General features: G+C 38.3%; 1 protein-coding gene across 5 annotated transcripts in view; it reads left to right on the top strand.

The window, feature by feature from the left end:
* LOC127367160 (CUB and sushi domain-containing protein 3-like) overlaps window positions 1-17,189 on the top strand; it is a 214,042-nt gene that overhangs the window by 65,093 nt on the left and 131,760 nt on the right. For all 5 annotated transcript variants that reach the window (XM_051406777.1, XM_051406776.1, XM_051406774.1 and 2 more), the window contains 11 exons: window positions 157-281; window positions 750-871; window positions 3,052-3,155; window positions 3,489-3,601; window positions 3,886-4,068; window positions 4,786-5,112; window positions 6,844-7,038; window positions 7,409-7,547; window positions 10,446-10,633; window positions 14,494-14,682; window positions 16,445-16,561. In XM_051406777.1, coding sequence (XP_051262737.1) covers window positions 157-281; window positions 750-871; window positions 3,052-3,155; window positions 3,489-3,601; window positions 3,886-4,068; window positions 4,786-5,112; window positions 6,844-7,038; window positions 7,409-7,547; window positions 10,446-10,633; window positions 14,494-14,682; window positions 16,445-16,561 — 1,802 coding nt within the window. The remainder of the gene's footprint in view (window positions 1-156; window positions 282-749; window positions 872-3,051; window positions 3,156-3,488; window positions 3,602-3,885; window positions 4,069-4,785; window positions 5,113-6,843; window positions 7,039-7,408; window positions 7,548-10,445; window positions 10,634-14,493; window positions 14,683-16,444; window positions 16,562-17,189) is intronic.

The raw sequence follows: 17,189 nt of genomic DNA, 5'->3' as shown, positions 1-17,189 counted from the left end.
GGATCTAGCCACTGAATTTGATATATCGATGCACAGTGCAATATATACCTGTTATGAATGACATGAAATAAATAATGAATTTAAAATTTCATCAGGAGTAATTTTAGGGGAATTGATTGCTTTTTCAGGCGTTAATGGTGTTTGTTATCTTCTCAGCATCGGAGCAACTGCTCAATTTACCTGTGATGAAGACCATGTGCTGCAGGGTTCCAAAACGATTACCTGCCAGCGCGTAGCCGAAGTCTTCGCTGCTTGGAGCGACCACAGACCCGTCTGCAAGGGTGAGTGAGGCTGCTGAAGAGCTAATAAAACAGTTTGATTAAGGCAGTGCCTCTGGATATAGGCGCTATGCAGATAGAGGAAAGTTCATTTTTGTTAATTATGTATGAAAGCCTCTGCTGCAGCACTCTGATTTTCCATTCCAAAATCCTCTGCCTGTTTTTCTATGTTTCATAATACCTGGAGCACCTTTTAGAATTTGATTAATGGAAATGCAGCTAATAGACCTGCTCCCTACTTGTGCAAACAATATATTACCTTTCTGTCATATTACAATGCAGGAGTTATTACTTTGCCTTCTGAGTATAATAATTATAAATTTCTTAGGAATGACTATTAGGTTTTGTAGTGATGATTTATACTTTGTATATTGTGTATATATATATATATATTTAATTATCAACAATATTTTGAATCTATCTTTTACCTTAATGTATCTGTGTCTTCATGTTTATCCTATACTGTTGCAGTGAAAACGTGTGGGTCGAATCTGCAGGGACCCTCAGGGACTTTTACATCTCCTAACTTTCCTATCCAGTATGAGAGTAACTCCCAATGTGTGTGGATCATCACAGCCAGCGATCCAAACAAGGTAGTAAAATCGAGTCGGGGGTCTTCTTTCAGTTTGTAGTATTCTTACTCTTGGAGTTATCATGAACTGTAATCCCATTAAGTAATAACTACTTGATTACCTCAGAGTAGTCTCTTTCCACTGTATAAGTGGTATATATAAGGATGAAATAATGGCTTTTATGTTCTTGATTAATTTATTGAAGAAATCCCAGAAAGAACGTAGAGTAATATGGTTTAATGTCCCACTTATGTTTTTCATAAACAAGTGCAACAGCCGCTCATTAGTTATAATAATAAACACAAATAGTCGAGTAAATCTTCACCTCTTTACCCTTGAGCATTTGTCCAGGCATTCCCTTCCTGGATATGTAATTATGTATGCATCTATTTTCCAAAGGGCTTTGCAAGGTGGTAAAAGGTTACATAGAATATGCATGTATTTTGACTTTAGTTCGTTGTTACCATCCCTCATTAATGTACATAGCTGCAGTGGGTTGCCTTTCGGTTCTCACTAGACTCCCAGTTTGACCGCAGCTGTTGGCAAGTGAGCGATTCGCTTCATTCATCCGGGATAACAGAAATGGAGAGAAATAATAATTGAATGAGACCAGCTTTTCCCCGAAGTGAAGAGGTCAAAGCTGTTTTCCTAATGGTCAATACTGCTTTCCTACATCAAATCTGTCTCTCTGCTCTATCTGTTGGTATTCCAGTGAGTCATATACACAGGGGTGTCAACTAAGTGCTATCCTGCTAATAAACAATAACTAACCAACTAACACTCATTCAGAGGACTCACTAGGACTGGCAAGTGCCATAGCTTTGTGCCACCGTGGCCTCTCCTAGGACAACAAGCCACTGACTTGGCACTGAAACTTGGTCCATTAGTGTTATTATGGTAATTATGCTTATGTGTGCATTGTGATGAGGCTGTTATACATGGACATTGTACAGGCACTGTCCTCCCGTTAGCCAGAGAAAGGGATGCTAAGGATGAGCAAGCAGCCATCATATGTTTGTCATCAACAGCATCCTTTCTTTCATCACTAATCCATGTAGGCACAGTGTAGGCTGAGATAATGTGGCTTTATCGTGTAGTGTCTCTGCAGTGGACTCAGTTTTACATGATTATTATTAATGTAAGCGGCTCTTGCCAGTTTGATCTGTGAATATGTCAGTTTTGTGTTGTTATGTACATTTGTTTAGAGAATTAAAGATATACCAGTGACAGCTGACAAATATGTCTCAAGGGTGAATGTGGACAGGCAATTAAAAATCTTGGACTCTTAAATTTGCCTTGCCATGATTGGTTCTTAGAGTTTGATTTGTGCTCTAAAGTAATGTGAAGAGATGCTGCTGTCAGTTTCTATATCGCTTTGAAGGATGTTTGTGGTGTCCTCAGTTTTGCAGGGGTGTATGGCATGGACATGGGCACTGTTTGTCAAAACCTTATTCTATAAACAGTCAATAATTTGACGTGACTTGAGTTTTATGTTTGCCTTCCATTTTTTCTTGATGCAGTTGTTGATTGAGTTGAGTTGAGTTTAGTTTCTGCATAAATCATAGAAGTACCAGCATATAAACTGTATTATTCAGCTATCTGATTTATGAGATAGGAAGAAGTCTTAAGTTTTTACAGCATTATTTGATCAAATATGTTGCAGTCTGCTTGCAAAAATGCAGAAGGCATTACATAGGCTGTTATCTACATAGGCTTGCCTCTTTCAGTTTAACTGTCTCCAGAAACTCACTCTCTAAAGACAGGCTGACTGAGGAGCCATATTATGAATCATCATCATATCATATAAATAAGATGGTGGTTTATTTGGTAATAAAACTTGAGAATCATTTGGAATTACTGCTCATGTGATATAGAGGGTTTGGCTTATATAGCATGTACCATGAATAAGATAAACCCTCAGAATATGTCGGTTGGTAGAGCTGTTGGTATGAACCACTTGGGTACAGAATAGATTTCAGACTCGTAGCTTTGTTTGTGTTCATCAAAATCTATAAAACATTGTTGACATACAAATTGTTTAACATGTCAATATGTACACAAACTATCTGCACTCTATGTTGACTTGAATATAAATGTTTCAATATTTGTTTCTCAGTATTGCAAATGCACGTACACACTGCTGTGCTGCATGTTTACGCTTAAAGGGACAGATTATGACACTGATTTATATTTTATTACAGGTCATTCAGATCAACTTCGAAGAGTTCGACCTCGAAATTGGGTATGATTCGCTCACAATCGGAGATGGAGGGGAAGTAGGCGATTCTAAAACAATAATACAAGTGTGAGTACTACTTAAAATACTTAATTTGCTTCTATAATATTGCTTATGTAGTCCAATATGTTGCAGACCTGGTTGGATCTACGTTTTTAGATAATGTTGTGAAGCCATGATATGCAGAGAACCTTAAATGAATTCAGTGACTATACCATTTAAATGAAGGCTTGCATTTTTGAAGAAAACTTTATGATGCAACTTTATGATGCCAGACATTATAAAAAGTTTACATTGTTCTTTTGGTTGCATTTTACATGCGTTTTTAAATAACATAGTGTGATTTTGTTTGAGAAGTGGGATTTGATACCATAGGGACTTTGTTTGTTGCCCGATCTGCAGGCTGACTGGGAGCTTTGTCCCAGACCTGATTGTCAGCATGTCCCATCAGATGTGGCTTCATCTCCAGTCTGATGAGAGTGTAGGCTCAATCGGCTTCAAGATCAATTACAAAGGTACACAGACCTTAAGTCCTGATATCATCTCTTACTGTCTGTATTCATGTCTGTGACTGTTAAGTAAAGCAACGAGTCCATTTCTCCGTCTGCCTTTCCATCCTTCTTTCTGTCTGTCGACCTGTCTCTTACTCTCTATCTCCTTCTTAAAAAACTTCCTTAACCAGGCTCTCGGACTCTTCACCTGGACCTTTATAGATAATTTTAAAGCAATAAAAGTACCACAAAGTACCTGACTTGACTTAATCCTCTGCTTCTCTCTCTTTTCATTCCTCCCCCCACAGAAATTGATAAAGAGAGTTGTGGTGACCCTGGTACACCCCTGTATGGCTACCAAGAGGGTAGTGGTTTTCTAAATGGAAATGTCCTGCGGTTTGAATGCCAGTTTGGATTCGAGCTCATCGGGGAAAGGATGATAACTTGCCAGAACAACAATCAGTGGTCGGCTAATATCCCCATCTGCATATGTGAGTCCAATATATGCTCTTTTTCATGACAGGAAATGAAGCAATTACTTATGCATTTGGAAAGTTTACAATGACACTAAACTATTGGAGGATTAATCACAGTGTCGTTAAATGCCCATGCAGTGCATTATGTGTAAACAACAACGTACAGAATGTATAATTAGAAATTGATAGAAAACAGTTTCCTTGTTATATGGGGTTGATTTGAAAGAGAAGAAAGTAGGGTACACATTGTCAAACTATACAAATACTCTTGAGAAGGGAAACCTGCATTATACTGTTCATTGTTCTTTCTCAACAAAACCTAAACCCGTCCTGTGAGTTTCACTATACCTAACCCATATCCATAACAAAAATCTAGTCTTCTGTTTCTTCAAGTTAACTGTGTCCCTTGGGACACTATGCGATTCCTGTGTGCCTATATTGCCGTATGTCTGTATTTTTGTATACTAACTCCTCAGCTCCATCCCCCATACAGTTTCATGTTTCTCCAACTACTCAGCACCCATGGGAGCAGTGCTGTCTCCTGATTGCTGAGCTAGTTATACAGTACTGACATTGTTCTATACTGAACTTTGTGTCCAATCCTGTCATGGCACAGTACACAGTGTAGATTGTCATGTGACCAGTGAGAGTTGCTGTGCAACAAATTGTCACACCTGGGATATTTAAGTTTTTTGATCATTACTAATATATTTCTCCCCCTCTATCATACAGTCCCCTGTTTCTCCAACTTCACCGCTCCCATGGGGACAGTGTTGTCACCTGACTACCCAGAGGGCTATGGAAACAACCTTAACTGTGTATGGCTGATTATCTCTGAGCCCGGCACCAGAATCCACCTGGCCTTCAATGACTTTGACCTGGAGCCTCCCTATGACTTTCTCACTATCAAAGATGGGGACCAGTCAGGAGCCACAATACTAGGACGCTTCTCTGGGGCCGAAGTTCCCTCCCACCTGACATCCAACAGCAACGTGCTGCAGCTGGAGTTCCAGGCTGATCACTCTATGTCTGGGAGAGGGTTCAACATCACCTACAGCAGTAAGGGACTCTTTGATCAATTTAATTCAAATAATCATATCATCAATCAAGGATGTGTATTTATCATTATGTACAGCACAAGGTTGTACAACAAAATGAAAGTTTGCAGTCTCTTCATGCTATACATATACATAGACAAAATTATAATTACATTTATATTAGTGCTGTCAGTTAAACGCGTTATTATAGGCGTTAACGCAAACCCATTTTAACGACGTCAATTTTTATTATCGCGAGATTAACGTTCTTTTTGGCCTAGCACACTTTGTAGTTTTTTTCACATGCTGTTTGCAACAACTAGTAACGTTAGAAAAAATACAACACCACACTGGATCTAGCTAGACCGGAAACAAAACAACAGGCACGCCGCACACACTTGTTTAAGAGTAGTAGATGTTATGTTTTGAGTGGATGGCGAGCGCGAGACGCCGAAATGGATGCCAATAATATTCTGAATGGAAAGTTTACTTTTAAAAAGTTGCCAAATGGTTCCATTGACAAGACCAAAGTGATCTGTGTGTTTTGTCGTTGTGAACTGAGCTATCATCGCAGCACGTCCAGTCTAAAATACCACTTAATGGCCAAGCACACAGCTGATGCGAATTCTCAGCCCCCTCGTCAAAGCCATGACTTCAGACAGAAGTAAATAATGGGACAAAAAGAAGTCAAGGGACATTTAGAATAGATATAAATGGCGATTAATTGTGAGTTAACTATGACATTAATGTGATTAATCGCGATTAAATATTTTAATCGTTTGACAGCACTAATTTATAGTAGAATAAAATATAATAAATTAAACTATATATGTATACAGCAGTAACAGATAGTGATGAAAAGAGGCTGGTAAGGCTGATCTGGTTGGGTAGATTGTATCAAAATGTGCATCTCTTTAATTAAAACCCCACAATTTCTATTCCGATGACTGTAGGTTATTTCGGCCTCAGCCTTGCCATAGTCAGAATCTCCTGATCCAGACACTTTAAACAATTTTGGCTAACCCCTTTAAAATCAATTCTAGTTAGACATAATTCAATAATGTTTCAGCAATAAAGAGGAAAAAATAACTAAATAAATGATTGGAAGTTAGAAGGAGCTACCTGCTGCTGCATCCACATGCGCAGCCATTGCAAACTGCATTATACTGTATATATGTACCATAGTGATGCATTTATATGAAGATATAGTTATATTTAAATATTATGACTAACTATCTAAGCTCTTAAATGTAAATACTTTTTCTAAACTTACAACTAATCAAAAAAATTAGAATTATCTTGAGTAAAGCGCAAGCACATGACATCTCTTACACATCTTATTACTAATGAAGTATAGGAGGGAGTTCTGCCGTAATATGTGTGAATTTGCATCTTCTCAGTCACAAAGCATACTCTTGCTTAAGCTTTAAGGAGACATGCTACTTCATTGCACCCCAAATAGAGTTAAACTGCCTTAACAAAAAGCAGCATTTAGAAGAGTGCATACTGTTCCTGACTGTGCTTCATTGCCTAAAACAACGGCACTGTAATTCTTTTTGCCCTGGCGAAGTCACACCAAGCTCTCAAGACAGAGGCTATTGTCACCATCAGGTGTACAGAGCAGACCTTTTTTTTTTTTTACTATGGACAGCTACATCCATTTCCCTTATCTCCCTACTACTCAAAGACCCCATTTCTCATTCTCACAAGAGCGTTTGTCACTAGATCTTGTTCTCTTTCTTCTCATTACAAGCTTTCGGGCGTAATGAGTGCCCTGACCCAGGCATACCGTTGAATGCCAGGCGCTTTGGGGACAGTTTCCAGCTGGGAAGCTCCATCTCTGTGGTATGTGAGGAGGGCTTCATCAAGACTCAGGGTGCTGACACCATCACATGCCATCTGGAGGAAGGCAAGGTGATGTGGAGTGGACTCATTCCCAAATGTGAAGGTACTGAAATGGAATAGCTAATATTGAGTTAGGAAGAGAAAGAAAGAACAGGGGAGACTTTGATAAAAGAGTGAGTGGGTGATGTGGAACATGCAGTCCACCCAAACTGGGCTACATTTATCTTGTCTTATTTTCAGGTATTTTTGTAACTCCAGCCCTTTCGGTGACTCATGTTTATTTTCTTTCAAGGTTTTTCATGTGGGTACAAAAAGATTACTGAGTGGTATCATCTTTAAAACAACTTTCTCTATCTATTTTCTTCCTCTCCTCTCCTCTCCTCACCCCGAATCATCAATCTATTTATATCTTAAATTTATATTTTTATCTTTTCAATCTTTCCCACCATTCTTCCACTTCCCTGCTCCTCCAGCTCCTTGTGGGGGCCACTACTCAGGACCGTCTGGTGTCATCCTTTCCCCGGGGTGGCCCGGCTACTACAAAGACTCCCTGAGTTGTGAGTGGGTCATTGAGGCCGAGCCGGGAAGCTCCATCAAGATCAGCTTTGACAGGTTTGTATGACAGTGGCACAACAACTCAACCATGGAAACAAATATACACACTCTCACACACTCACACAAAGCCAAAACTGGCACACAATCCCCCCGTATGTACATCCACATACTCTGCTGCATGTGAGTACTACTATACTTCCAAAAATATATCGTAATCTGGATTTTATTAAACACAATTACCAATGATGACAATGGCATTTTTTGCAAAATAACTCAAAATGCAGTGTTCCAAATTATTATGCAAAACAGAGTTTGAAAACACTTACAGTAATTTCCAGACTATAAGCCGCTACTTTTTCCACACGCTTTGAACCCTGCGGCTTAAACAATGATGCGGCTAATCTATTGATTTTTACGGGCTAACGTCCTCCAGGGGGCGCTCTAGCAGGAAGCGCAAGAGCGAGACAGACAGGTGGAAGAGATAATGCGCCGAGGAAGACGCTAGTTTGATTGTGTTTTGAATTCATTCAGTTTGAATTCATTCAATTCATTCAGTCATTTTGCGCATCATGCACACACCCTCATCATGGAAAACACAAGAAGAAATGCACATGATGCAGCTTTTAAGTTAAAGGCAATCGATCTGGCTGTCGAAGAAGAGCTGCTGCACGTAAGCTTGGCATCAATGAATCGATGGTGAGACGTTGGAGACGGCAGCATTTATTTAATTAAAAATTTAAAAAATCTTTCTGTGTAAATATCTCATGTTACAACGTGGACACTAGCAGCTTATAGACAAGAACGGCCTATATATGTAAAAAAAAAAAAAAAAAATTCATTTGAAATTTAGTTGGTGCAGCTTATATTCAGGTGCGCTCAACAGTCCGGAAATTATGGGAATAGTTTCTAAAGGGTTGAAAACCGAAATCTGTTTTTTGCATTAGAGGGGATAATTTTTCTCAAATCAAAGCCATTTAAATCAAAAACATCTTTAAAGATCGAGTTACATATTAACATAGAGGCCCTTCTTTGATATCACATTAACACTCTCTCATCCATTGACCTGTAAGTCCATGTACTGTTTCTGGCTGTGTTTCCTTTGAGGATGCCAGAATTGCTTCCCAGAGCTGCTGTTTTGAGGTAAACTGCCACCCACCCTCATAGAGCTTCCTTTTAAGGATGCTCCACAGGTTCTCAATAGGGTTGAGGTCAGGAGATGATGGCGGCCACACCGTGATTCTTTCTCCCTTAATGCCCATAGCAGCCTAGGCCTCAATGGTATTTGTTGCAGCAAGGGATGGTACGTTGTCTTACATGAAAATGATTTTACTCCGCAAGGCATGGTTCTTCTTTTTATACCATGGCAGGAAATGGGCAGTTAGGAACTCCACATATTTTGCCTTAAAGGGGCCTACCAACTCACTTCCCATGATTCCAGCCACTCCACCACCTCCTTGCTGACTTTGCATCCTTGTTGGGACATGGTAGCCATCCAGAACTCCATCCATCTGGACCATCCAGTGTAGGACGGCATACATCAGTGAATAAAACTGTATTAAATAAATAATAAAACAATTAGTCTTGTATTTCTGAGCCCACTGCAATCATGTGTCCTTGTGGGCATTGTTTAAGGGTGGCCAAAATACAGCTGTATGCACATCAGCAAGCCTCTGGAGGATCCTGCGTCGAGAGGATCTTGGAACTCCAGAGGCACCAGCAACTTCAAATACCTTTTTTACTACTCATCAGTGGCTTTTTCGCAGCTGCTCACTTAATACGATGAATTAGCCCTATAGAAACTTTCCTTAACACGCCTTTATCTGAACGAACCTGTCTGCGCTCTGAATCAGACACAAATCTTTTCATAGGACGATGATCTCTCTTAATATTTCGTAAAATATCCAGTGGTTTCATACCTATTGTAAGATATTGCACTATTTCACGCTTTTCATCTGCAGAAAGATGTTTTTTTCCTCAATATTGCATGAAACCTGTGACTTACTTAATAATGTGGAACAACATCCTTAAGTAGTTTCTCATTAATCTCCCCTGGCAAACTAATAAAGACAAACCTGTCTGAGATTGATGTCAGTGATCTAAACAGACATGGGATGCAGCACAATTGAAAAGTTTCATTGAAAAACAAAAAATCTAATCTTTTATTATTTTAAATCATATTTGCATAATAATTTGGAACACAGTTTAGTTTTCCAAAATGTTAAAAGCCTACACACTTCCTGAGAGAACTGCAATGAAAAAAAGTATTCCTTTTAAGATCTTTTATTTCTTACTATTAAGAAGCAAAACCATACAATTTTATAATCAAGGCTTTCTCAGTGCTGAAACACTTCTTTTGTAAGGATCTCCTGTCCCTATGATCTTTTTTTTTGTGAAATAAGCCCCACTTTTTTCTTCTCTTTTTTTTTTGCCTTTATTTCATAGTTACAGTTGAGGATGGGGGGGAGGGGGGGGGTAGAGCGGTACATGGGACGCCAGCTCTACCCACTGAGCTAACCGGACGCTCCCTTTTTTGCTCCTCTTTACCTAAAATGAGCCAAAGTTTTCCTATGCAGTAGATAGTGGCGTTATACTGGAGGTAATATAAACACTTTGCATTTATGACATAAAGTCATGGATTTTCTCTTGCTGAAAATGTCTGATGGTATTTTACTCCAAAATTGATAGCTGATTTCACTTGTGTGATGATGTAGAGACCTGAGGATGACTACAGATCCATACCATGTCAGATTTCCAAGAAGCTCATTGATCTTATACTGTTGTAATAATTGGAACACTTGCTGCAAAAGCTATTTCTTATCATTCATCCCCTCAAAATTAGACAGTTTTCTCTGCAGACACAACAGGCTTAAATAGCTTCAAACTCTACAATCTGTCAAAGCAGAAGTATTGTTTTGAATACAAAAATTGTCTCTCTCTGCTTTCTTTACTTTTAAGGTTTCAAACTGAGCTCAGTTATGACTTCCTGGAAGTGCACGACGGTCCCAACCTGCTTTCTCCTCTGATTGGATCGTTTAATGGAACCCAGGTCCCTCAGTTCCTGTTTAGTAGCAGTAACTTTCTGTATCTGCTTTTCACCACCGATAACAGTCGATCAAACAGTGGCTTCAAGATATTCTATGAAGGTGAGAGGACGCTACTATTGCCTGCATGCACTGAAAAAAATGAAACTGGATGTAACTCATCAATTTAAAGCTGCAAGTAGGTAACTTTTATGTAAAAGTCATATTTGCTGAAAGGAAAGAAAGATAGTTGTTCAGTGTCATTCCAAACACTTAAACATTTAATCAGTTTTAAATTAGATATGTCAAATAAAGGAAGGAAAAAAGACAAAAGTCCAAGTATGTGATGGTTAATGGCAGTAGAAGGTAGAAATTTAAATTGGCCTGCCTTTTCTTGTAACACTTTTATAAAGTTTCTCCAACCAAATTGTGTTGTGAATGTGTTTCAGGTGGATTTCACATCAAATGTACCAGTATTACCATAACAACTTGGCTCAATGAGCTTCAGTGCTCAAGATGAAAAAAAATTGATTCAGTTTTGGTATGGGCATAAAAATTTAAGAGTGAGGCTACACCATTTTAAACGTTTCTTATTTTTGAGGGAGCCCAGCGTCAATGGTACTGTTGTAAATCTTATGTCACCATTAATGTTAATTCTTAAGGATGCCTCTCACAATTGTATATTAGGCTGAACACTAGTTTGAGGCCTCTTGTGTAAGATGGACAAAGTTGGCTGTGGTTCTTAATCAGTGCTGCTTATTGAATAAGTGCTGCAAACTGTAAATTTAAGAAAACACTGAAAGTAAGTAGCAGAGACTTTAATGGAATTGTGGGATTTCTGTCAACAAGGGACTTGAAGTGATCCGCCCTGAGTCCCAGTCCCCAGATTCACTGTTCTTCCTTCCAAATTTGTTCTTGCACCTTAATGCTGCTTGTCAGGTGCAACAGTAGCCCCAAATTCGAAGATGCACAGAGACAAAAGGTGAGAAAGGGAAAATAACTATCAGCTCTCGGAGGTACATAATCGAATACTCTGAATAACTACCGCCTGGGTAAAATCTTCCACTCTGAGGGGTTTGTGTTGTAAACATTTTCTTTGTTTCCACATGATTATGCATGGAGCGGTAGCCTTTGAAAAATCAAATAGAAAAATACTCTGGACATAGTGTGATCTATTTCATGATTGTTTGCACTAGCACAATTACCCTTGTCACTCAGATGTGATTCATAAGACAGAGTTTGTTATTATGTCTGTATTATTGACTGAAAGCAGACCACAAGTGCCTTTGTCTTATTATGTTTCACTCTCAAGTGCATTTCTCTTTTGTTGATGAGGCTATTGAGAAGCAATAACAGTAAGATCATATTAGCTTCTTCCATGCAATTTAGGACATATCTTATTGCTGAAATTCTTTAGGGAAACCCAGCCTAGTTCATTTGTAAAATTGATCTTACAAAGTAGAGCCGCTGTGAATTATGCTGTGAAAAAACTGTGGCACAGAAAGATTACATTATATCCTTCATATGCAATGGATAACATATGTACGTACATTCAGTTACAAAAAATACTACAAAATGTTATCAAATCATATATAGGCCCAAATGTTCCGTATATATGTTTTCTATAATTATTATTATTTTTTTGGACCAAATACCTGCACTCTAACCAGGCCAGTACCAGCTGTGATCAATGAATGCTCTACTTCTCTAACATGTTCAAGCAAAATTCATGTGTTTCCTTACTAAAAATATCAAGTATTACTCAAGAAGAGCAAGACAAGTTTTCTTCAGAGGCCTAGCAGTGCAAAGGAAGAGCCCTGTTATCACACATGAATAATCAGCCACTCTGAGCTGTTACAAAGGTTATTAATGTTTATGGCTGTATGATATAGTTCACAAACAATATACTGTAGTATAACTGTGTTACACTGTTAACTGTGTCATTTCTTGTTGATAATGCCACGCCACATGGCCAAAAGTAACTTCTGCTGGCCATGCAGTAGAACTACACTAACAGATTAGAATTTATCTCAATGGAATATTGATCCTCTTCAGATCAACAATATTTGTTTGATTCGGTGAGAGTGTGTGTATCCGGTGCTGTACCTTTAAATGCACTTCATGCTGGGCTCACAGTCACTGATGCCACACATCCCACAATAAATAGGATACTATTTGCTGACATGTCTAAGTCCTTTGATGGGGTCAATCACCTAAACTACTGCAGCACCAGAAATTGGACTTGAACCAGAACACTTCTGAAAGAGGACTGAAGGTGATACCTAGTTACACCTTGCAGTTTGTTAATGCCTGTTCTGAATTAGCAATATATATATATATATATATATATAAATACAAAATATTTGTATGGCCACAGTTTGATTCATGTCACTCAAGCCACTTTTGGTATATCTAGAAATATTTATGGATTGATCAATTGATAGACTGACAGACAGAAAGACCTTAGCCATTCCCCCCCCCCTCAAAGTAATGTTTGCATGTTTGATTAAATTGTTTGCTAAACAGCAAAAGCAAGAGATAAAAATATAGGTTCTGATCATCCTAGCTTAGAATAGCCTACCCAGCGATGACCTTATAACTGCTTACACAACTGTTGCCATTCATTGCCTAAAATCAGCATATTTTTAGTGCATCAAAAGCAGCCCTACTTGGAAGATATCCAAACGACAGTCCTGGAAATCACTGGGAAAAACGGGGGCATCTCTTTGCAGCTTGCATCTCTGATGATTAAGAAAGAGCTGGCATTACTGCGCAACCAGCTCATTCTAGGAGCAAAACCCGATAGACAAAAATATTTTTATGAAACCTAGAAGTGGTGGTCCAACTCTTGCATAGAACCAAGGTCATGCCCCCAATTCTCTCTTCCCATTAAACTACTGCCCTGTACTGCTCCTCACCACCCAAATCCTTTTACCATCTGACCTTCTCTCAGTGGGCGACTTGCTTAAATGTAACAGAAAAGGCATGAAGATGAATGTGTTTGTGTCTATATATGGCCTCCTTTGTTTTGTGACTGTGATTTGACAATGTCCAATCGAAACATTGCTTTATTAAAATTTCTGGGAGCTATTAGTACAGTGTTTGGATCTTTTCTCAGATTCTTGCCTTTAGTTTTCTATTTGATCTGACCTGTGGAAGTTTGTCTACGGCATGAAAATAAAACCTTGTTTTCTTTAACACCAGAAGAACCGACAACTCAATCAAGGTTATTCATAGAAAAAAAGAAAACTGTCAAACAGTGCCACAGTCAATACAATACTGCATTTGTCTTCAATGTCTCAACTATGTCATGTTATAAAACAACCTTTCCTATTGTCTGAAATGTGTCACTCTTTCTCTACAGTCTTTTGTTCGTCATGTAATATGTTTGTTCCCACTTTTGAGTTTGCATGAGTGAGCACTTATTTTTGAAGGTAAAAGTCAAACTACATCTCTTACTTTAAAAAACGTTCTCTACTATGTATATGACCCCAGAACCTACCTTTGTTGTAATGACTGTAATAATATAATAAATGTACCGTCAGCACTTTTTTTTTGTATGAAGAAAATGTAATGATTACAAAAATAGAATTGCCTTTTCCTGTTTCATGAATGCTGTATTACTAGAATTTACCTCTGAAGCTCAACAGTCATATTTTATTTGCATAAACAAGAGAAGACCATATAAATAGTTGAACAGAATCTGACATACTGTGTGACAGACTGGAAAAACGTACTGGCACTTGCACAGTATTGCTGTAGTTAGTCTACATGACAGATCACAGTGAAGATGTGTGCCTTGGTAATTATCATCACCAGTCATAGCAGCAGATAACAAGCCCATAGATTAACACAAAAACTAGACACTATGCGCAGTTTGTAAACTAAGAGGACTTGTTTTAAAAAATCTAATACAACAGTACCACAATTCGGTTGTCTCAGAACATATTCAAGAAGTAACTGTTTGTTTTTAATTTCTCTAGTGGTCACATTGGACACATACTCCTGTATGGATCCTGGTATCCCAGTGAATGGCGTACGGTTAAGCCATGACCTGTCCATCGGCTCCACGGTGTCCTTCCAGTGTGACCCAGGGTACCGGCTGAGTCACGAAGAACCTCTGGTATGTGAGAAGAACCACTTTTGGAGCCACCCACTGCCCACTTGTGATGGTATGTATACGAAATGTTAAATTTTCATATTGTTTTCCAACACATCAGTCTCAATGATGAATGACAATTTCCTTTCGAGTGAATGCAAATCAAATTTATGATAGATGTTTTATACTTTTTTATGTTCTTCAACTGCTTCTATTGCTTTTCCCAAACGAACTAATAAATACAATACATGGCCTTGTTGGCAAGTGATAGCGATACAATCATAAGTGGCCATGGGTAGCCTATAGCAGGTCTTAACCAAACGGACGCTTATCACAATTATTTTCATTCAACAAATAGACCCAGTCCTTGTTTGAACAATGTACTTGGGGTGTTATGAATCATGTAATACGTAAGAAAAATTATGAGCACCATACCGTTTATATGATACAGTGCTGTGTTATACAGCTTCAGTCCAATGGTTGTCCTTTTATATCTTGAAGCATTTTCTTGCCTAGGTGTGTGCCAGTCTGGTGCCAAATGCCTTGGCTCTCTGCCTATGAAGCCTCGAAACTAGATCGTTTGCCAAGCGTACTCATCCACTTTTAATGACTTTATGTAATTTTGGCTCATTAATAAAATATTTGATATAATTTTGTTGGTGGGTAAGGATTCAGGCCTTGATGTGTTGTGCTCGCTGGAAGGCCCAAGGGTAGAAGGAGAGAGGATAAGAAGGGGGGTGGGTGTGTGCAGCTGTGGAGCCTCAGGCATCTCAGTGATCCTCCAAAACATCATCTGACATTCATTACTTTCAAAATATGTGCATGCACAAGAGTTCTACTTCTAATATTTGTCAACAATCGCTGTTTTGAGGAAGGCATCCGGGCATTTGGCTGTAACACTGTTCTTCAGGCCAAAGTACACACACGTGCAAAACTAGACACATGGACGAAAGGAAAGAAGAAATGGAAAACAACAAAGCTTGTCAAACTTCATAAATGCTATGTTTAAAAAGCATTGCCCTTTATGTGAAATGACCTTTTAGCTGAAATGCAATGACAGCATGAGAAAACGGTTGCAGGTTTGAACAATATCCAATTAGACCAGTTAACCTTCAGATGGATCTAGCATTAACCTCCCAGTTCTCAGCAGCCAATGAGGGTACAGATTCATCTCCATTAATTTCCTTTAATGAGATAAAGAGCTTTGTGGCAGTAGTGTATTTGTCAATTGTCAACACGCATGAGAGTCATATTACTGAGGTGACGGTAAGTGTTGCTCCATTAGACAGCACTCTATCACCTCAACTGTAACTACTCTACATGGTGGGTTACAACTGGATTATCCTCCCAACCTGACTGAAAAGTGGTTGGACTTGTCACTGCGGCCATTGTTTGTATTAGGAAGAAATTCAAAATCACTTTAAAGTCACAATCAAAAATAAAAGCCATAAACTCTAATCCGCTGAATATGCCTGTGTCAGTTGTTGTGAATTGTAAGTAAATTTAATGGATTATCATTTTCTGACAATGTCTTTCAGTTTAAGATACCATAGGAGAGAAGAAAATATGGATGGATGGCTGAATTAATGAATAATTTATTGTCCTGGCAGTAAGACAGTTTTGGAGAGAGAGAGGGGGATAAAAAAAAAAAAACATTGTGTTGGCAGAATTACAGGTACTCATAAAAATAGCAGGACAGGATGTGATATGACTCAAATGCATTATTCATCTAAATCGCTCCTCTGTCTTCAGGTGAAGGATTTATTGGTTCATTTGCAATTTTCTTTTTTTTTTTCAGCAACAGTTATCATTCATTATCTCCACTTTCTATTCAGCATCATGTGGTGGGGATATCAGAGGACCTGGAGGGATCATTTTATCACCAGGCTACCCGGAGCTATACCCTAACTCTCTGAACTGTACCTGGACTGTAGAAGTCAGCCATGGAAAAGGTAGGAAAACACCACTAATTTTGGATGATTCATTTTTCATCATGTAAGAATACATATAATGCATATAATGCGTGATGATAAAATAAATTTTGTTTATTTTAATTTAGGAACTTATAATAATTATAATTAATTTTTTTATTTCAAGAATCATACTATACCTCAGTAACAGCACATTTATTTTTATAATCCTTACCACAGTGACACTCAATAGTCCTACAATGGGCAAATTATAAAACTATGAATTAAAACAGCACCCCCTCTACAGCTTCTAGGAACATTACAAGGATTTATTATTATAGAGTAAGAGCGTGTATTTTACTTGAGCAAAGATAATTTAAATGCACTCAGTTTTTTTCATCTTTGGCAACTGCCCAGGATAATATCACACTCTAAGTTGTTCACTTATTCAGCAATTAACTCTTTTTTAAAGCATGTTCTACTATCTTAAAATAGTTTTTTTTTTATCAGCAGTTCTTCCTCTTATTATAGTTATTTCAACCAATGTTGTACAGTAGGCTGCTTTGTTTTTCCTCAGTTAGATTATATATATCATTAGATATCTAGTATTGCAGTCTGTCCATTGTTCACCTAGCTTATTTAACAGCTTTGACATGTCAGTTGTTCACCC

The sequence above is a fragment of the Dicentrarchus labrax genome, unplaced genomic scaffold (assembly GCF_905237075.1).
Source record: "Dicentrarchus labrax unplaced genomic scaffold, dlabrax2021, whole genome shotgun sequence".
In the NCBI taxonomy this organism is placed as follows: domain Eukaryota; kingdom Metazoa; phylum Chordata; class Actinopteri; family Moronidae; genus Dicentrarchus; species Dicentrarchus labrax.
Note: the sequence above shows the minus strand (reverse complement) of the source record. Positions and strands in the feature narration are given on the sequence as shown.